The sequence below is a fragment of the Ctenopharyngodon idella genome, chromosome 20, assembly GCF_019924925.1.
Source record: "Ctenopharyngodon idella isolate HZGC_01 chromosome 20, HZGC01, whole genome shotgun sequence".
Taxonomy (NCBI): Eukaryota; Metazoa; Chordata; class Actinopteri; order Cypriniformes; family Xenocyprididae; genus Ctenopharyngodon; species Ctenopharyngodon idella.
This window is the reverse complement of record NC_067239.1, coordinates 10,762,810-10,784,685: the sequence shown is the minus strand read 5'-3', so window position 1 is coordinate 10,784,685 and position 21,876 is coordinate 10,762,810. Positions and strand designations below refer to the sequence as shown.

At 37.2% G+C, this 21,876-nt stretch overlaps 1 protein-coding gene across 9 annotated transcripts in view; it reads left to right on the top strand.

The window, feature by feature from the left end:
• LOC127502722 (centrosomal protein of 128 kDa) overlaps window positions 1-21,876 on the top strand; it is a 128,809-nt gene that overhangs the window by 94,675 nt on the left and 12,258 nt on the right. For 7 of the 9 annotated variants that reach the window (XM_051875986.1, XM_051875985.1, XM_051875982.1 and 4 more), the window contains exons 16-18: window positions 6,772-6,948; window positions 11,708-11,767; window positions 16,251-16,443. In XM_051875986.1, the coding sequence (XP_051731946.1) occupies window positions 6,772-6,948; window positions 11,708-11,767; window positions 16,251-16,443 (430 nt within the window). Of the gene's footprint in view, window positions 1-6,771; window positions 6,949-11,707; window positions 11,768-16,250; window positions 16,444-18,577; window positions 21,183-21,876 lie in introns of all 9 variants that reach the window. The other 2 variants (XR_007926907.1, XM_051875987.1) reach the window with 2 other exon arrangements.

The window sequence follows — 21,876 nt, the reverse complement described above, 5'->3', positions numbered from 1 at the left end:
AAAAGAAGAGCTCTCAGAGTAAGTACAGATACACTACATGAGATCTGCAATCAACTGCTATATTTTGGGAAAATATTTGCCTAGAAACTGTTTTTTGAACAAATTAAGCTACAATATAAGGCCTAACTCCAGTGGATATCTGCATATTCATAAAACAACAACAACAAACTGTCAGCAACTGTCAGAATATATGAACAATGACATAATCAATCCCCATAACATACCCATCTAAAGCTACCAATGAGATCTTAAAGAAAAGACATAAAGAAAAGCTCCTCAAGGACAAACCAGAAACACTGTACTCAGACTTATACAAGAATGGAGGGGTCAGTAACATCATATTTTATACAGAAGACCCAGAAGCCTGGCACTCAGCAATCAGACATCATTACCCCACAGTAATCAGAAAGGGCATCAGTAATGGATGGAAACTGCAGATCAAGGAGGAGGATTCAGATTCAGATGTCATGATAACAGTTAATTTATACAAAAATGGGACTGTAATGATTCAGGGCAATCTGAAACAATTTGAAAAGGACTTCCTCCAAATTAAAGGAAAAGCTCAGCTGAACAAGATCAGCCCTAATACACTGAAACAGGCAGAAGACACCTCCACCTCCACCCATCAATCCACAAATGAGCAGTCCAGGGATGACAGTGAGGAGATCTCCCTTCTACACAGCATCATCAACGACATGAAAGAGAAGTTCAGAGAGATGGAACTGGAACTGGTACAGCTAAGAGAGGAGGTGCATGGAGTAGCGCAGGAGACTGATCGAATAGAAAGAAAAGAGGATTACAGGAAAGAAATAGCAATGCTAAAGAAAGACATTCAGGAACTGAAAAAACAGAGAGAAGAATACAACAAACAAGTGTCTGTAATGAGAGAAGAGATGAGAGGACTGAGAGAGGACAGAGAGTCCTACAGAAAACAACTGCCAGCTTTGGAGAAGCAGCTGACACAGAGAGGAGAACAGCAGAACTTAGAGGAGACCCCTTCTCCTTCTCCTCCCACCACAGCCATCAACCCCAGCAGCCCTCCTCCATCTGACTCCTACAGTCAAACACAGTCTCAGATCGTACTCCTCATGGACTCGAATGGCAAGTTTGTCGATGAAAATAAACTGTTCCCGAGAAGAAATGTCAAGAAAATATGGTGCCCAAACACACAGAAGGCCCTGGAGCTCTTGTGTGAAGAACAGCTGGGTTCCCCCAGCCATATTATCATCCACACTGGCACCTGAGAGCTCAACAAGAGAGAGTAGCTACAGCTCTCATAAATGTAACAGAGAAGGCATTCTCCAACTTCCCCAACTCCAAAATTATCCTCTCCACCCTGTTACTGCGCTCTGATTTCCACCCAGACACCATCAGGCATATAAATGCAAGAGTATCCAGAGACTGTGCCCTAAAGCCCAACGTATACCTGGCTCAGCACCCCACTCTGAATCTCAGCAGTCTTTACGACCATGTCCATCTCCACAGAAGGGCAGTCCCCATCTTTACAAAGACCCTGAAGGACATCACACTGAACCGCAACTCCAACACACAACAGCGATCACATGGACACCCCATAGAGCCACTACAGGGACACCCTTCAAATCACCGCCCCCTTCACCACTTCAACTCTGAGCAGAGAATCCCAATGAGAGGCTCTATGTTTCCCCCTGGAAAACCTCACATAACCAGGCCTGCAGCCTCCTCGCCTTCTCATTCACATGAACATCAGCAGGAACAGCACTCGGACAGCCAGAGCTACGCTGAAGCAGTCAGCCGATCACTGATCCACTCCAACACCAGCACAGTCGACAGCCAGCAGGCCTCATCTTCATCCAGAGACCTCAGAAACATCCAGCACATGCTGACTCTGTTGTGCTCTCACCTCAAGGGTTAGTGACTCAGAAGAGAAAAAAAAGAAAAAAGAAAGAAATGTACTCTGTGTATGTGTGTGTGTGTGTGTGTGTGTGTGTGTGTGTGTGTGTGTGTGTGTGTGTGCATGCGTGAATGTGTGTGCATTATATTTATTTTATTTATATATTTATTTTAAAAGGGATTCTTAGAAATCTCATTTTATTTAATATATTCTTGGGAAAAAATATAATAAGAATATGATTTTTATTTTATGTATTTTACTTTAATTCTCAATTTGTTTTAAATATATTCTTAGATGCATCATAATATTTAATATATTCTTCTTGATATGTCAATTCAACAATATACTGATGTTTGTCTTGTTTTGAAATAACAAAAACAGTCAAATAATGGACTCGTATTCCTTAAAAAACACATTCAAGGACTAAGGTCCTCCATATTTTGTATTAAGAGCCAACATTCAGACTTCAAAAAAGAAATCCAGAACTCTGACATTACAATACTACAAGCACCATGGAATATAAAAGATTTGTCCACTGGCTTCCCAACTGGATTTAGAGAAATAGTCCTACCATCATCCAAACTAAGAGGGGTGACTCAGGGCAGAGACTCTGGGGGAATGCTGATATGGTACCGAACAGAACTCATAGACTCAATCAAATCTATAAAAACCGGACAATTTTACATTTGGTTAAAAATCCAAAAAGACACTGTCTCCACAGACCGTCACATATTCTTGTGTGCTACATATTTACCCCCGGCTGAATCTCCCTATTACAATGAAGAAACCTTCTCCATTCTACAAGATGAGATCTGCCATTTCCAGACAAAAGGAAATGGAAATGTGTTAATATGTGGCGATTTAAATGCTAGAACTGGAATTGAACCAGACCTTGTCAACACACAGGGAGACAAATATATTACAAACTCCAGCCACCCTCTTCCCTCATACCACCTCAGAAATAACTATGACAAATTCACAAACAAAAGTGGAAAAAGCCTACTAGAACTCTGTCAATCACTGGGTCTATATATAATAAACGGTCGCATTCGGGGAGACTCTTTTGGCTGTTATACCTTTAATTCATTTCTGGGCAACAGTACTGTAGATTATTTCATTACAGACATTGACACAGTGCATCTCAGAGCATTCACAGTCAGCCCTCAAACACCTCTGTCAGACCACTGTAAAATTACATTATATCTAAAACGAACTCAAACTAATGAATCACACAGACAGCCCTCTCATTTACTAAAGCTGAAACAATCATACAAGTGGACAAAAAACAGCACAAAAAATTATCAAAGTGCAATAGAAAGTCAAACTATCAAATTATTATTGGACAAATTTATAATTAACACATATCCACAAAATAAAATAGGCATAAATCTGGCACTACATGACATCACCAACATATTCCACCAATCAGCATCCATGTGCAATTTGAAAAAATCATCAAAAATTAAACCAAAAAACACCAACAAAAAGTGGTTTGACAGTGAGTGTAAAAGTATTAGAACAACAGTACGAAAACACAGAGATGCAGACAATCAAGAACTCCGCCATCAATATCATGAAGCTCTTAAAGTCTACAAACAAACTCTAAGAGCAAAAAAGGAAGAGCATACAGAACAATTATTTCAAGCAATGGAGGAGTCAATAAATACCAGTAACTTCTGGAACAATTGGAACACTCTCTATAGACCACAACAGGAAGAATTGGCCATTCAAAACGGGAACATATGGAGGACACATTTTGAAAATCTGTACAAAACAACCAAAACAAATCCTGCTCAAAATGAAATAAAAACCAAATTAGAAATCCTGAAAGAAAAAATTAAAGACAATCAGAATCCCCTGGACTTCCCAATTATAATAAATGAGCTAACAGATAGACTACATGCATTAAAACCCAACAAGGCATGTGGCATTGATGGAATATTAAATGAAATGATAAAATACACCAATGACAAATTCAAGACCGCAATAATCAAATTATTCAACATTGTTTTGAGTGTAGGATATTTCCCCGACACCTGGAATCAAGGCCTGATTACACCAATCCTTAAACAAGGAGACAAATTTGAGCCAAACAATTACAGAGGCATATGTGTCAATAGCAACCTGGGGAAAATATCCTGTTCGATTATTAATATGAGATTGCAGAACTTTCTCAAAACCCACAAAATCCTGGATAAAAGTCAAATTGGACTCCTGCCCAAGCACAGAACATCTGACCATATTTACACCCTCCACACGATCATTAATAAACATGTATACCAAAACAAAACCAAAGTCTTTGCTTGCTTTGTTGACTTTGAAAAGGCTTTCGATTCAATCTGGCATGAAGGACTCTTCCTAAAACTACTGGAAAATGGAATTGGAGGGAAAACATTTGATTTGATCAGCACCATGTATAAAAACAATACATGTGCTGTAAAAATAGGGAATAAACGGACAGAATTTTTCTCCCAACAACGAGGAGTCCGTCAAGGTTGCCCATTGAGCCCCACACTATTTAACATTTATATAAACGAATTAGCCAAAGCATTAAATAATTCGACTGCCCCCGGCCCAAATCAGAAATTAAATGTCTCCTCTTTGCAGATGATTTAGTCATTCTGTCAAAAACAAAAGAGGGACTACAACAACTCCTCGACATCATAGAGACATTTAGTCAAACATGGGCTCTTAAAATTAACCTAGTAAAGACAAAAATAATGATTTTTCAAAACAGATCCAGGTGTAGGGAAAATAGATACACCTTTAGAGCAGGAAACCAGGTCCTCCAACACGCCTACGAATACACCTATCTGGGTCTAAAACTGAGTTCAATAGGGAATTTCAATCTGGCTGTGAAAGAGCTGAGAGCAAAAGCAATGAGAGTCTTCTACATGATTAAAAATACAATTCGACATGAAATTCCAATCCAAACCTGGCTGAAAATCCTAAAAGCAATAATTGAACCAATTGCTCTATATGGCAGTGAGGTATGGGGACCCCTAAAAACCAAAGATTTCTCAAAATGGGAAAAAGAAGAAATTGAAACTCTGCATACTCAAATTTGTAAAAGCATATTAAAAGTAAACAGAGCGACACCAAACAACTCATGCAGAGCTGAATTAGGACAATACCCTTTATTGATAACCATCCAAAAAAGAGCTCTGAAATTCGACCAACACCTTAAATACAGTGATCCAAACTCATACCAGGCAGAAGCTCTACAGTGTCAGGAGCAAAACCTGATCAGGAGCGCCTTATCACAGCTGGTGCTGAAACTACAGCCAAACCTACACAGCACAATCCGGCCCAAACAAATTGTTCAATTGCAAAAACAAAATTACATCAACTATTGGAAAGATGCCACTAAATTACAAAAAAAGATGGAACTCTATTTACAACTAAAAAGAGACTACAAACCAGCAGAATATCTTAGCTGTGTTAAAGAACATAAAGTTAGAAAGACCCTAACCAGATACAGGCTGAGTGATCATAGCCTAGCTGTAGAGAGAGGACGGCACAGGCAGAGATGGCAGCCGCGAGAGCAGAGACTGTGTTCACTGTGCTCTCAGAGAGAGGTGGAGACGAAGGAACACTTCCTGCTGCACTGTGACCACTATCTCAGCATTCGATCGGACTATTTCACTAAATTCCAGCTACTAGAACCAAAATTTATGGCATCTTCAAATACAGAAAAAATAAATCATATTCTGGGAGAAAACAGCAAATTGATTGCAACAGCAGCAAAATACGTAACAGCTTGCCACAATCTAAGAGAGACAGCAACCAGTGGACAAAACTAGAATCAGAAATATTCTTAATGTTTGTACAGTTTTTTTTTTTTTTTTACATTGTCTTATTCTTTTTTTGTTGTTGTTGTTATTTCTTGTATGTATATTTATATGTTTATGCATTAAATAATCATTATTTGTTCATTGTAATGGCCACTGCTTTGGCAATACTGTGTAAGTCATGCCAATAAAGCAAATTTGAATTTGAAATAGTGGCGACGATTGGATGCGTCTTGGCCAAAAAGCTGCACTTGAACACACCAAAAGGATTAAAGGCAACTGTCAACTAGCATGTGTGTTCTGCGCCTGCGTGTAAGTAAATATCTGTGTATATTAGCAGGAATCAATAGTCTATATTCATCATTCAAAAAGGGAAATCGAAACTAGGACTGCAGGTATATAAACCGTAAACCAAGCAGCGCTTGTTTACCATTTTGAATATCAATCACACTAATCACTTTATTCATTACAGTCGGCTCATGTTATTATGAAAATATTCGCGCATTTGAATGCTCAGGTAAGATGATGTAAAATTATAACAGCCTTCTGTCTGTACCGTTTTGACGACTTTGCTGGCTTTCATCAGTTTTGCTTTTATTCTTGTGCACTGATTCGTTCGCTAAACTGAACAGCCAATCATTGTTCTCTCTCTCACGATGTCCGATGCTGCTTCTACATGTTGAATCAGCCCAAAAAACTAAGCTGACTGACGCTCAAGAACTACCTGACATTGCCTGATGGCTTGGTGTGTCCCGGCCTTTAGAGGACATATTTTATGAATCATAACTTGCCAAATTGACTAACAAGTTGTTAAATGTTACTTGCCACAGTTGATTTTCACCCACATTTTCGCTGATCACAACCAATATGATACAGATTATTTTTGTATTTGTGCTTTTGTATTCCTACATGCAATACCAATATGTAATTTTTTTAATTAGTCTTTTACACAATGGTAACTATATAATGATTAGCCTACAGCAATAAAAGAGGTTAGATCACACTGGACACATGTTAGGGTCTTTTTCTCAATAGCTGGGCACTGTTGTGCCAGCAGTGCACACATATCTTAGTGTCTCGGATGTTTGCTTAATGTTTCCTGTGTAGGTGAATTTAGCAGAGAGGGAGGAGGATAGGCGGCAGACTGCAGAACACTCCATGGTGGAGCTGCGTGAGAGGGTCACGGGCCTCCAGACAGAGCAGGAGTCTATCTTCGATGCCGTAGGAGCTCAAATTGACTCAGCCTGCCAGTTCTTGTCAAAAGACTCAGCCACCAAGCTTGAAGTACCCACAAACACACACACTACAGTACACTACAAAAAACAATTGTTATACTATAGTAAAAGCTGCATCCAAATTTGTGTAGAGTATGTACTGCTTTTTACAAAGAACTTACTTTTTGACTTATAAAGTATGTGTAGTATGAATGCAATCTTGACATGCTACAAACGGCATGTTGGCATGTGCCCTATGATGTCATTGGTGCCATAGTTCTCTGCTATTGACCCTTAACTTAATGGCAGTTTCTAATTGACTGGTGTAACTGGTGTAAGTTATTTTACTTAAAGATTACAAATCATTTTAAAGAGCTACAAATCAAACCTTGTTTGATTTATCTTCATTCTAAACAAAAATGATGCTAAATAGCACTAAAAGTGGTTCATTGGCTTGAATAGGGGAACCACTTTAAGTGCTATGTAACACCAATCTTTAATGTTTCTATACAGCACCTTTGTCAAATGGTGTTATGTAGAACCATTTCTCTCTGAGAAATGAACTGAGTCTCATGTGGGGGCCCTGGAATATTACCCTATGGGGGGCCTTGGGGGCAAAAATGTTGAGAACCATGTTATCTTCAGGAAATACACTGTACACTGTAAAAAAAAAAAAAAAGAAAATTTTAAGTTGTAGTCAAAACTAAGTAAAATTATCTCTCAATTAACAACTTGGTTGTTATTTTAAGTATTATGACATTTATGACAAATTACAGTAAATCACGATTTTTATACAGTATTTTCTTTTTTCTTAAATTACATACAAATGTATTTAAAATTACAAAAATAATGTGTAGTTAATACAATAACAAAACAGTTATATGATAAAATGGTCAAATGACTGGCAGCAACGACTGTAAAATCTCCTTAAATAAGCTGAAAACATTGTTATTTTACAGTTATTTCCTGAGTTATTATTATCAAACACCTTCACTGTAAAAATGTCTTTATTCTTATTTAAAAGCTAAAAACACATGACTGGCAGCAACAGAATATTAAACACTAACAGATCTCTCTAGATCTCAGCATCTTCACTTATTACAGTCCAGTTTATTTTTGTTTATTACTTTATTTCTCTCATACAAAATTTCTTAATGAGAATTAACAGAGGTTTAGATGTTGATGTTTTATTGAAAATAATAAAGTTTGAAGTCACCGTTATAGAGGTCAGTGTTTGCTTTAGCTGGGCCCTTGACTTTTTAACATCAGTTTTTTCTCTGGCTGCTGTAGCTGTGTGTTTCTAAAGCATATTTGTTATAACAAAAGATGCAAGAGAAATTCTGGTTTGTTGAAGTTGGTTACTTATTGATGATGATTCAGTCATCATGGAGTGACCTGATTCACTGATCTCATCCAGAGTCTAATCTGTGAATATAGTATTTGGATTGATTAATTTCACTTGATTGTAGCCATATTATACTGCATAAAATCCTGTCCTGGTTTGATATTTTGAAAGATTTAAGTCATTATGCAGAATTTATTTGGACAGGATCATGTACACTCACACAAAATTCAAGATTCATTGTATGAATCTCAACAATGGTAACAGTCAAAAATATTCAGATCAATTCTGAATGTCACAAAACAAGCTACTAAAGTCACAAAAAAAGCTTTTTGTTGATTGTCACCATTTGTGAGGTTCACACACTGATTCTTGATGTTTGTGCGAGTCTAAAAGACACAGCTGTAAACACTTTTCTATATAATGAATTGGAGACTAGACTATGGATGAGATCAGTGAATCAGGACATGAGATGATGATTGTATAATCATCAATAAGTAAACAACGTCATCTGATCGAATTTTTTCTGGCAACTTTGCTATAACAAATGTGCTTAGAAAAACACAAGTACAGCAGCCAGAGAAAAGGGTCAAGAGCCCAACTAAAGCAAACACTTACCTCCATAACGGTGACTTCAAACTTTATTATTTTCAATAAAACATCAACATCTAAACCTCTTTTAATTCTCATTAAGAAGTTTCGTATGAGAGAAATAGTCAAATCGGACTGTAATAAGTGAAGATGCTGAGATCAAGAGATCTGTTAGTGTTTAATATTCTGTTGCTGCCAGTCATGAGTGTTTTCAGCTTATTTAAATTTTAAATAAGAAAAATTAAAATTTAAATTAAAAAAGATTTTACTTTAATTTTATGGTGTAGTTTGGCACCTGTTGCTGCCAGTCATTTGACCATTTTATAATCTGTTTTGTTATTGTATTACAGATTATTTTTGTAATTTTATATAAATTTGTATGTAATTTAGGAAACAGAAAAATACTGTATACAAATACAGTAATTTCTGAATAAAAAAATTTGAATTACTGTAATTTTTCATTAATGTCATAATACTTAAAATAACAGCTGATTTGTTAATTTAGAGATGATTTTACAGAGTTTTGACTACAATTTAAAATAAAACAACCAGAAAAAAATCAGTTATTTATTTCTTTTTTTACAGTGTATTTCCTGAACATAATGTGGTTCTCAACCGTTTTGCCCCCAAGGCCCCCCTATACGGAAATATTCCAGGGCCCCCACATGAGACTCTTATGGTTCTACATAGCGCCATTTGACAAAGGTGGTGTCTAGAACCTTTAAAGATAGGTGCTATATAGCACTTAAAGGAACACTCCACTTCTTTTGAAAATAGGCTCATTTTACAACTCCCCTAGAGTTAAACAGTTGAGTTTTATCGTTTTTGAATCCATTCAGCCAATCTCCGGGTCTGGCGGTACCACTTTTAGCATAGCTTAGCATAGTTCATTGAATCTGATTAGACCCATGGTACGGCAGCAAAGTTCATTGATTATTACGCCGGAATGAGAGTATAGTTCCTAGCCATATCGGCCTAGAAAATCGCAACTTTTCATTTTCCGTCAGTCTTAGTACACGATGTAACTACAGAAGAGTCAAGTTTTAAATAGGAAAAATATCGAAACTCTTTAGTCATTTTTGAGCGAGATGCTAACGGTCTAATCAGATTAAATGAACTATGCTAAGCTATGCTAAAAGTGGTACCGCCAGACCCGGAGATCGGCTGAATGGATTCGAAAACGGTAAAACTCTAGGGGAGTTGGAAACTGTTTAGCTCTAGGGGAGTTGGAAAATGAGCCTATTTTCAAAAAAAAAGTGGAGTGTTCCTTTAAAGTGGTTACCCTATGATTACAATGAACCACATTTAGTACTATTTAGCACCATTTTTGTTTGAGGTTACCATTCTGCTGAAGAGTAGAGCCTGTGCTTCAGTCCACAAGAAGAAGAAACGATGTTATGCTGCAGTGATAGTTACATTAGCTCATGCATGTGTGCTGTTGTTAGCTAATGGTTAACTGCAAGAGTTTGACAGAGAATGTTTCACAGTATTAATCCAGGAAATACCTGTAAAGTAACTGTTTTTGTAAAACATAAAATAAAATAAAAACTATGATATGAATTAGGACATTTTACCTTAATTTTAGTTTTTGTTTGACAGACACTTCTGCCAGTCATTGACCATTTCTTTTTTAGCTATCTTTTACCGTTATTTCATTAAAAGTAAACGTTTGGCACCCTGTGCTGCCATGCATTTTACGTTTTTTTTTTTTTTTTTTTTTTTTTTACAGTGTATTTTAATGTCGTTTTTTTTATCCTTTCCCCAACTAAACTAAGAGACTAAAGGTCATGATACACAGGGCAACTTTTTGAACAATGTTGCCAGGCAGTTTTGCCAAGGGATGTTGCTTGGGCACTTTCCCATTGAGAATGGGCAACAGATTTCTATCTGGATACTTTAGATCGAAATTTGTTGCCCATTCTCAATGGGAAAGTGCCCAAGCAACATCACTCAGCAAAATTGCCCGGCAACATTGCTCAAAAAGTTTCCCTGTGTATCATCACCATAAGAGAGAGTTAGAGAAACTTTAAAGAACTATACATGGGCTTAATGGTTTCTTTGTATGGCAGTGGTGCTATATAGCACCTCAACCACCCCAAAGAACCGCTGAGTGTATATATTAATAAAGATGAGCTCTTATAGTGCTAAGTGTTCACCCCCCACATGAACAGAAGTCTCCTCTCTGAGCTGTGAAGTCACTCCCTGCTTCTTGCAGGTTGTCTGTACTTGTTTCTCAAAGCTTTTTTAACTACACTTTCTTTGCTCTCAGCTCGAGCTGTCAACATCCATGTTATATTCCAGTCTTTAGCATTCTTCTGTATCGTTCACACCTTTTAAGCCCCCTTTGATTCAAGAAAAAAAAGTGACAAAATGGCCTCCTTCCCCCATCATGTGTTTGTGTCAGCAGTCTAAAGCAGCATGGCAGTGTTCAAACGTTGTTGGCGTGACAGGCGTGAGCTGTCAGGGGAACACAATCCACCTCCACATACTTGCTTTTTTTTTTTTTTAATATATATAAAGGTTACAGAGCCCTCTCCTGTGATCTCTCGTTCTGGAGGCGTACAACATCGCACTAAATGAGAAATTTGTAAATGCGTACGTTCTTGTTTCGCAAAGTGATTCATTTGTGCGGTGGGGTTTTCCCATGGAACTCAAGATCTGGGAGTTTTACGATCCATCTCAGATCGTACCATTTACGTCACCATCTCAGAATGCATCAGAAAAAGCTCACCCTGAAAAATTCAGAATATTTTTCCTTCTCAACCTCCATCAAAGAGATGTGCAGTTTTACATAGTGCCTTGTTATATGGAAGTTTCTGGTTTTGACTTTCATGCATAATTTGTATAGCAAAACAGCTAACATAACATAACGCCATGTGTGTATTTCGTATTGTAGGCCATTACCCTGACTCCAGGAATGCAAAAGGATTCCCATCGCTGGCTTGCTGAGGTTAAGGTATGTTGTTGAGCCCGTCTTTTGATGATCATTTCTCTAGCTGATGTCATTCATCTTAACACAGCTGTTGTTCTTTACTGTCTCAGATAGACTGATGGAAACATCCTCCAGCTCTCAGGGACTTAATGTCATGTTTTATCAGGTTTTATTTCCAAAGTGTGTATTTTAACACATTTAAATGCATGTGTAGTTGGTTGTTGATTTTTGTTTGTAGTGGTGTGTCTGATGTATACATCAATACATTTAAAGACCCCATGAAATGGCTTGCAGACAAGCAATGACAAGCAGAGTTTTCCTTCCTGTCTTGACATATGTTTCATTAAAAAAGGATAGGTTATCAAAGGCCCTGCTTTAGCATTTAGTGTACATCACAGTTGTGAACCATTGTTTGCCTCTTGCTATTTCTAGTCAGTAAATGGAGGGACATTCTCATTCTAGAGAGCATTTGATTGGACAAAAATGTAGAGTTCATGGAGAATATTTGGTCCATTTTAATACAGAGAAAAACTGTAAGTTTGCAGTTGTGTACAGCTGCTATAAGTCAGTGCTGCAGACATTCACTAATAGGAGTTCACTAATAGATGACTTCAAAGCTAATTCACATGCCACAAAAGTTGATTTCATGGGGTCTTTAAAGTCACGTTAGTGGGCAGTTTGTGGTTTTTCGGAGTACTGCAGTGCTAATGCAATCATACTCTGAGTACAGTCATATTTTTTATAGATCCATTTTAATTTATTATTAAATATAAATATTAATGATTTAATATTAACATTTAATTAATGTTTGTGTGCATCAGGTAGTTCTGCCAATAGAATTATAAATCTTGTTTCTGTGTATTTTTGTAAAATTAGTAAAAAAAAATGTTTAGCTTTAATTTAGTTTCAGCATTAGTTATAGATATCCTGTATAACAGCCCAATTAATTGTTTCATCTGCCTACAATGACAATTTATAGGAAAATGCTGGTGTTGGCTATTATACATGTCATTCAGACACCCTGTTTAACACCCTGTCTAATTGGGTAGTGGAGGGGAAGTCAGACTTGGGACATTAACATGAGACCATCCAACATTGACTGAAAATATGAAAGCTACAATAAAGTCATTTTTATTGAATTTTGTTGAGTTGTAATGAATATTTAATGCATTACTATAACGTTTTAATTCCAGTTTAATTTTATATTACTTAAAAATACTATTTTTATCTTTATAATAGTTGTTGATCATATTTCATACAGTTGAATTAATCACGCAGGTAATCTTAATAAGCATACATTCTTAAACCTCTGGTCCTCTTCGTTTAGGGGTCACACTTGGCTCCTTCATGGTCAAAAGTGACCGAAACCTTGAAATGTAACTTTTGTTTTTCAGAAACCCAATGTAATATATTTTTGTTCAATAATATTATTTGATTATTATTTTAATATGAAGGTGTTTTAAATTGAAGGTATTTTATGTAGGGCTGTCACTAATGATTATTTTGGTAATGAGTAATCGGACGATTATTTTGACGATTAATCAAGTAATTGGATATTTTTGTGGTAAGCCTTTAAAATGACTTAAAATACATATATAACAATAATGAGGCATTAATATTTGGTTCAAATAAAGTGCCAAAAGCAAATAATCATATAGTTTTATAGAACAACACTGTTAAAATACATAATATACATAATATAAACAATCATCGTATGTACATCATATATTGTAACAAATGCCTGCAGAGGGAGCCAACGGCCTGGTGTTGTTACATTTTACAGCAGATCAAATTCTTGTTTAATATTGACCAAATGACATTTAATTCAAATGTTTACTTAATCTTTAATATTTGGCCTCTTCTTTACGATAAAAATACTATAGCCACTGCAATTTCTTGAACAAGAACATGTGGACATGGTGCTTGAAGAAGGCCGGTACACGCCGGTACACAGTACCGGCACTTGTCTATTTTTACCTTTAGCGTACCGCCAGTTTTCCTTGCGTTCTGGCACTTCCAACATGTTGCACACATGTGCGGAAGCCCGTCAAGCCCTCCCTTCTTCAGGAACGCATTTTAAACCAAGCATCAGGATACCGGCACCTTTATTTTTCCACTTCAAGCACGGCATGTGGACATCAAAACATGCAAACTCAGAGCGAGGGATTAAACTTTTATTTTGAAATCGCGATGAACATGTTTAGAAACATTGATGTATTCTCTTGTGTTGGCATAGGTTTATAAATAATTTACCTTACAAATATGATGAAATGGCACACATTGCTTTCCCAGATGAATGTTATAAGCAACCCAAACTCACAGCATGCATTGATGGAGTTTGAGACACTCCACGCATGTAAATGATAACAGTTCATGTGGAGCAGCATTTACTGTGAACGGAGCCGCTGTGAGACGCACGTAACCTACACGCATGTAAATAATTAAAGCGCATATATATATATTAAACCCGCAGGGCATATATTTATTCAGTTGAATTGCATCCTTTGTGAATTCACAATAGCGCTATGCTATAGTATGGTTTTTAAATGGTTTTAAAATATCGTACAGCCTTAGAAAACGGTCTAAAAATGCGGCTTATGGATTCTTGTCCATGGAAATTGCCACTTCCGGTATTTTGCCGGTTATTCTACACATGTAAATTGAAGGGAAGAATCGATGATTTTTTTTAATCGAGGAATCGTGACAGCCCTAATTTTATGATACTATGCAATATTTATACAATGTTTATTAGATATTTTCCCCATTGAAAATAACCACCATTTTTTTTCTTATATATTTTAAAATTATTTTTCGATTAAAACAGTATTTCATGTTAAAATAGAGACAAGGGGCCCTATCATAACAGCACAATGCGATGCCAGACGCGATGCAAGTGTTTTTTTTTTATAGTTTCAGCCCGACACAGTTATGATTTTCACGTCCAGCGCCCACTTTGTTTAAAAAGCAAATGCACTCGCGCCCATCTGTTCGCCCATGGGCGTGCTGGTCTGAAAATGAGGTGTGTTCAGTGGCGTTGCTATTTTGAAGCAACTGAAAACCATTGACCAACAAAAACCTGGTCTAAAGTCAATGGCGCAGTATTTTTTAATTTTTTTATTATTTTTTTATTTTTATTTAAAGGGCGTGTTAGTAATATGCGTCTATAAGTGGGTGCACAACGCATGTACACTCTGCTTGTTACACACACAGGGACACACAGCAGCACACAAATATTTTTAAATATTAAAAATATAAGGATTCATCTCTGGAGAAGTGTTCAGTCTTTCTGCTTGTATATTCGGCCATGTAAATAGTGAATCCGCTATGGTGCAAGCGCACCTGTCTTTTAAAGGGAATAGGAGATGAGACTCTGATTGGTTTATTGCATGTTACGCCCAAAACACACCCATGACTCATTAAGAGACTAGGTATAACCCTTTTGGACCATGTGCCTGGCGTGCCAACCATTTTTTCCAACATTAAACTAGCAAAAGAGGATTCGGACATGCCCTAAGTGCACCTGCGCCATGCGCTTCAGACCATGCTCTTAGATCATTAAAATAGGGCCCAAGGCATTTAAAATACAATTTTTTGTTTTCTTATAAATTCTCTAATGGTTTTTAGACATACAAACTTATTTTTATTAAATTGTGGATTTGGATTTATATTTAGACATTCTCAAAGACTACTTTTTGTTAAGGTTTATATATATATATTTTTGTTTGTTTGTTTGTTTAAAATGTTGATTTGAAGTGTCAGTTTTTGCAGTTTTACAGTCAAACCTGAACACAGAGGAGGATATTTTGTTACACATAAAATCAAAATTCAATAAAAATGTAAAAAAAAATGAACAGGTATGTTTTAGCACAGCTTAATAAATCTGGGTCTGATCTGATTTCAACCTCTTATTTGAGTCTTTTGGCTCAATTTTACCATACTGTTACAGGCACACCAGTTCATTTGCGTGTGTATAATAGTGTGTTGTGTGTGTGAGGGAGTGTGTGAAAATGTGGATGTGTCTATTTTGCACTCTTGACATTTTAAAGTGTCACCCCTTCATTGCTGTGCACTTTTTTTCTGCACAGTTGCTGATTTGTAGTTTGTACCACCAAAAAATGCTCTGAGTTTTTGTATTTTTTCGTATTTAACGTTCATTTAATATCTTGGCCATTTTTGACCGCGAAGAAGTGTGACTATTTTTTTTTCCCAACCCTTTAACATATCCGAATCATGTCTATGATTTTTTTGTGTGTGTTCACATAGCTAATGTGACAATAGTCACCAAGTGTCCACCCATTCCGATGAAGATTTTTCGGTCATTTTTGACCGAAGAGGACCAGAGGGTTTGTTTTTATGACAAGTAGTTATTATATCACGAGTCGTGATGTGTATCATGCAGAAGTTGGAGAGACACTCCTATTTCAGAAGTTCTTACATTTCTTGTAATACAGTTGTACATATTATTGTGTTGCAGATGTGTATATGTATTGTCTCTGTGTTTGTTCAGACAAAGCTCCAGTGGCTGTGCGAGGAGGTGCGTGAGCGTGAATCCAGTGAGAGGAGGTTGAGGAGGACACTGCAGCAGCACAAGGAGCAGATGAAAGCACTGAAGCAAAGCAGAGACTCAGAACTGCAGAGCCTCCTGGACCGCATTACCCTGCAGGATCGGCTCCTCAAAGACATCCAATCAGAGAAAAGAGGTACTAACTCACCTTAGAGAAAAGTGATAACTAGATCAGAATTGCATTTTTAGTCTAGATTTAAACTGACAGAGTGTGTCTGCTTCCCGAACAATGCTAGGAAGATTGTTCCAGAGTTTAGGTGCCAAATAGGATAAGGATCTACTGCCTGCTGTTGATTTTGATATTCTAGGTATTATCAACTGGCCTGAATTCTGAGATTACAATAGACGTGAAGGACTATAATGCATTAAGAGCTCACTCAGGTACTGGGGAGCTAAACCATTTAGTGCTTTGTAAGTAATTAGCAAGATTTTAAAATCTATACGATGTTTAACAGGAAGCCAATGCAGTGTTGACAGAACTGGGCTAATATGGTCATACTTCCTAATAAGAACTCTAGCTGCTGCATTTTGTACGAGCTGTAGTTTATTGATCAAGCGAGCAGGGCAACCACCCAGTAGAGCATTACAGTAATCTAGCCTTGAGGTCATGAACGCATGAACTAACTGTTCTGCATTTGTCATTGAGAGCATATGTCGTAGTTTAGATATATTTTTAAGATGGAAGAATGCAGTTTTACAGATGCTAGAAACATGGCTTTTAAATGAAAGATTGGTATCAAAGAGCACACCCAGGTTCCTAAAGACTTAACAGAGCAGCCATCAAGTGTTAAACAGTATTCTAGGTTATTACGTGAAGAAGTTTTTGGTCCAAAAATTAGAATCTCTGTTTTTTCTGAATTTATTAGTAGGAAATTACTGGTCATCCAATTTTTTATATCAGCTATGCATTCCGTTAATTTTGTTAATTGGTAAGTTTTGTCAGGGTGCGAAGAAATATAGAGCTGAGTATCATCAGCTGAGTATTATCTCTCTATTAGTGTTACTAGATCTCTGTGCTGCTTATGACACTATCGACCACAATATTCTTTTGAATAGACTCGAAAATTATGTTGCCATTAGTGGAATTGCATTGGCATGGTTCAAATCATACTTATCTGACTGTTATCAGTTCGTAGTAGTAAATGAAGAGATGTCATATCGATCATAAGTTCAATATGGAGTACCGCAAGGCTTAGTACTGGGACTGTTGCTTTTCACTCTGTACATTGGGAGATATCATTAGGAAGCCTGCCGTTAGTTTTCACTGTTACGCTGATGATACTCAGCTCTATATTTCTTTGCGCCCTGACGAAACTTACCAATTCAAAAAATTAACGGAATGCATAGCTGATAAAAAAAATTGGATCACTAGTAATTTCCTACTACTAAATACAGAAAAAACAGAGATTTTAATTATTGGACCAAAAACTTCTGCACATAATAACCTAGAATACTGTCTAACACTTGATGGCTGCTCTGTTAAGTATTTGTCATCAGTTAGGAACCTGGGTGTGCACTTTGATACCAGTCTTTCATTTGAAAGCCACATTTCTAGCATCTGTAAAACCGCATTCTTCCATCTTAAAAATCTATCTAAGCTACGACATATGCTCTCAATGACGAATGCGGAACAGTTAGTTCATGCGTTCATGACCCCAAGGCTAGATTACTGTAACGCTCTACCGGGTGGTTGCCCTGCTCATCTGATAAACAAACTAAAGCTGGTCCAAAACGCAGCAGCTAGAGTTCTTACTAGAACCAGGAAGTATGACCATATTAGCCCGGTTCTGTCAACACTGCATTGGCTCCCTATTAAACATTGTATATATTTTAAAATCTTGCTAATTACTTACAAAGCACTAAATGGTTTAGCTCCCCAGTACCTGAGCGAGCTCTTAATGCATTATAGTCCTTCACGTCTATTGCGATCTCAGAATTCAGACAGTTGATAATACCTAGAATATCAAAATCAAACACAGGCGGTAGATCCTTTTCGTTTTTAGCACCTAAACTTTGGAACAGTCTTCCTAGCATTGTTCGGGAAGCAGACACACTCTGTCAGTTTAAATCTAGACTGAAAACACATCTCTTTAACCTGTCATACACATAACACACTATCTACTTCTATAATTCAAATCATGTAAATTGTTAGGATGCATAAATTAGGTCAGCCGGAACTGGGAACACTTCCCATAACACCTGATGCACTCGCTACATCATTAGAAGAATGCCGTCTACGCTAATATTAGTCTCTCTCTGTTTATCCCGAGGTTTACCGTAGTCTGCCAGATCTGAGATGAAGGACCTGCGCCTAGACATGATGAAAACGCAGCCCTGAAGTGTCAACTTAACTATCCCCTGCAAAGGCCTCCTTCCCTTTATAGATAAAACGTTATCAAAATTATTCCAGATATAGATCCGCATAGATCCGTGGACACAACTAATTTTTCTGTATTATGTGGACCAGACAAGTAATTTGGCAATATCACTTTGTAAAAAAGACCAAGCGTCTGCACACATACACATTCAAATGCTCAAACCTATAGCAAGTATGCATTAAAGGTCTTTGGTTTTCAGTAGGAAAGGTGTCATTTAATTGGCCCCTAAGTTAATAATTAACAATTTTTACAACTGAAGTAATTCAATCAAAAACCTACTTTAGCTTGATAATATTTTCTTAGAGCTGCTATAAAGCTAAAACAATCTCTTTCAATTTTCCTATTATCACTGTGAAGCTGCTTTGAAACAATCTGTATTGTGAAAAGCGCTATATAAATGAAGATGACTTGACTTGAATTCATTCTAAACAGCAAATGCGTACACGCATGCTTACATTTACTTTGTGGTGGGCATGTGATTTTTAAAAATCCTATTGATAGTATTTTTTTTAATCTCCACATGGTGCAGTTTACTGCTGCTCGTGAAAACGAGCTGTGATACATCCACTCCATAACGTGAAAATCTATGGTTAAAGCACTTCTTTAGTGGTCGAGCAGAAATTAATTTCCAGCCACAAACCGCGACGGTACCCGCGGCAACAAAAAACGCATTCTGGTTGAGTGCCATCTGTATAAGCTAGTTATTTTAGATTATAAAGTTTTAAATATGGATGTTTTTCTTACAAAAACTCATTGCTTTGTTTCAGAAGGCCTTTATTAACCCCCTGGAGCCTTATGGATTGTATTTATGATGTATGGATGCATTTATTTTTGTCTTCAAAACAGGCCCCCCATTCTCTACCATTATAAATCTTTCGAGAGCAAGGATATTTTTAAATATGTCTTTGATTGTGTTTGTCTAAAAGAAGATGAACTACCCCTTTAAGTACTTACCCTCATGTTGTCCCAGACCCGTAAGACCTTCGTTCATCTTCGGAACACAAATTAAGATATTTTTGATGAAATCTGAGGGTTTCTGAACCACACATAGGCAAGCAACATCATTGCACCTTTTGAGGTCCAGAAAGGTATTAAAGACCTCATTAAAATAGTCAACGTGACTACAGTGGTTCAACCTTAATGTTACGGAGCGACGACAATACATTTTGTGCGCAAAAACAAAATAACGACTTTATTTAACAATTTGAACTGTTGTCATATGCAGTTGACGTAGTGAACGCAGTACAGGCTTCCGTGTTTACGTCTGAACGCCGGCTCAGTATTGGCTGACGCTGTACACGTGAACAGCATGACGCATGCATGTAATGCTGATGCAGGAGCTGGAAACGGAAACATGGAACAGGAAGCCTGCACTGCGTTCACTACCTCAACTGCGTATGACAACAGTTCAAATCAACAGTTTATGGTAGGTTTATTTTAATGGATAGAGACAGAATATCAATCAAAAAATTCAGAAAAAACACACTGTATAAAGGTTTATAAATTGGCAGCGCGATTTACTGTAATGCTTTTTTTTCCCTCAGTTGGTCAGAACAAAAGTGGCAGACATGTTACTTACTTGTTCAGATGACATTTTTTGATGAAAATTCTTACTTTGGTCATACTTCAAGACTGCAATCTGTGATTCTGAAGTACAGTATCCACACCGTTGTGGTGACTGACAGCAAACATTAGATTCATCTGCTCTGAGGAGTCGTGCCAAGGCACAACCCATGTAAAAATGATAATTCTGCAAACAACTGCATTTGCAGGTTTCAAACAGAGATGGTGACAAAGAGGCAAAACTTACGGGCTGCAACTTTAAATTAATTAACCGTGCTCTGGCCTACCTCTTCCAAGCGGGCCAGGGACGGTTAAACGAACTGCGCCCAGGCACGGTACGGAGCGATCACACTAGTCAAATGAACCAGATTTTGGGGGTCAAACACACACAAGCACGGTTCAGATCACCTAGTGTGAGTACACCCTCAGTGTTTTAGCTCCCTCCACAGATTTTCTATAGGATTAAGGTCTGGTGACTGGCTAGGCCACTTTGTTTTCTTGGTGGTATGTTTTGGTTCATTGTCATGCTGGAAGACCCATCCATGCACGACCCATCTTCAGTTTTCTGGCTGAGGGAAGGAGGTTCTCGTCCAAGATTTTATGGTACATTGACCCATTGATCGGCCCCTCAATGCGGTGAAGTCGTCCTGTACCCTTAACAGAGAAACAGCCCCAAAGCATAATGTTTCCACCTCTGTGCTTGACTGTGGGGATGGTGTTAATGGGGTCATAGTCGAGCATCTGTGGGAAGTGCAGAACAAACAAGTCCGATCCATGGAGGCCCCACCTCGCAACTTACAGGACTTAAAGGATCTCCTGCTAACATCTTGGTGCCAGATACCACAGCACACCTTCAGGGGTCTAGTGGAGTCCATGCCTCGACGGGTCAGGGCTGTTTTGGCAACAAAAGGGGGACCAACGCAGTATTAGGAAGGTGGTCATAATGTTATGCTTGATCGGTGTGTGTGTGTGTGTGTGTGTATATACATATTAGTGATGGACCGATATTGATTTTTTTTTTAGTACCAATACCAATAATTTGTGTGTTTATGTGCCTGATAACTGATATGCAGAATCAATATTTATTTACTGTTATACTTCTGTTTTTGACACGATTACAACACCACTGAACTGAACAAACCATTTTATTTATAACAATCACTCCCTCCTTGCATAGAAAACAAAACAAATCTTATTTATACACCAATAAATAGAGGAGTCTGAAAGTGCAAAAAATAAAAAAGTGCACCGTTACTAAACTGTTTTTGTTTAAAAAACAAAAAACAAAAAAAAAAAACAGGTAAAATAAATAAAGCACATAAAAGTAATTCTAATAGTGTAATCTTTCAGTCATCTTAAAACAAAGTGTTGAAAATTAGTAGTCTTTCATGTTAATTTTAATCTTCATATTACAAAAATAATTTTATTTATAAAAAGCATCAGCAGCAAACCTAATGTTAACAATAAGCAAAATAAATGTAGAATGTCTAATGTTTTCAAATGGAGAAAATAAATTAAAGACAGGAGTCATATCAACTTTGCAGAAATGTAATATTTCATTTTAAACTACAGTTTTAGTAGATTTATAAGCTGTTTAATAGGCTAAAGAGTGAAGAATAATTCGCTGG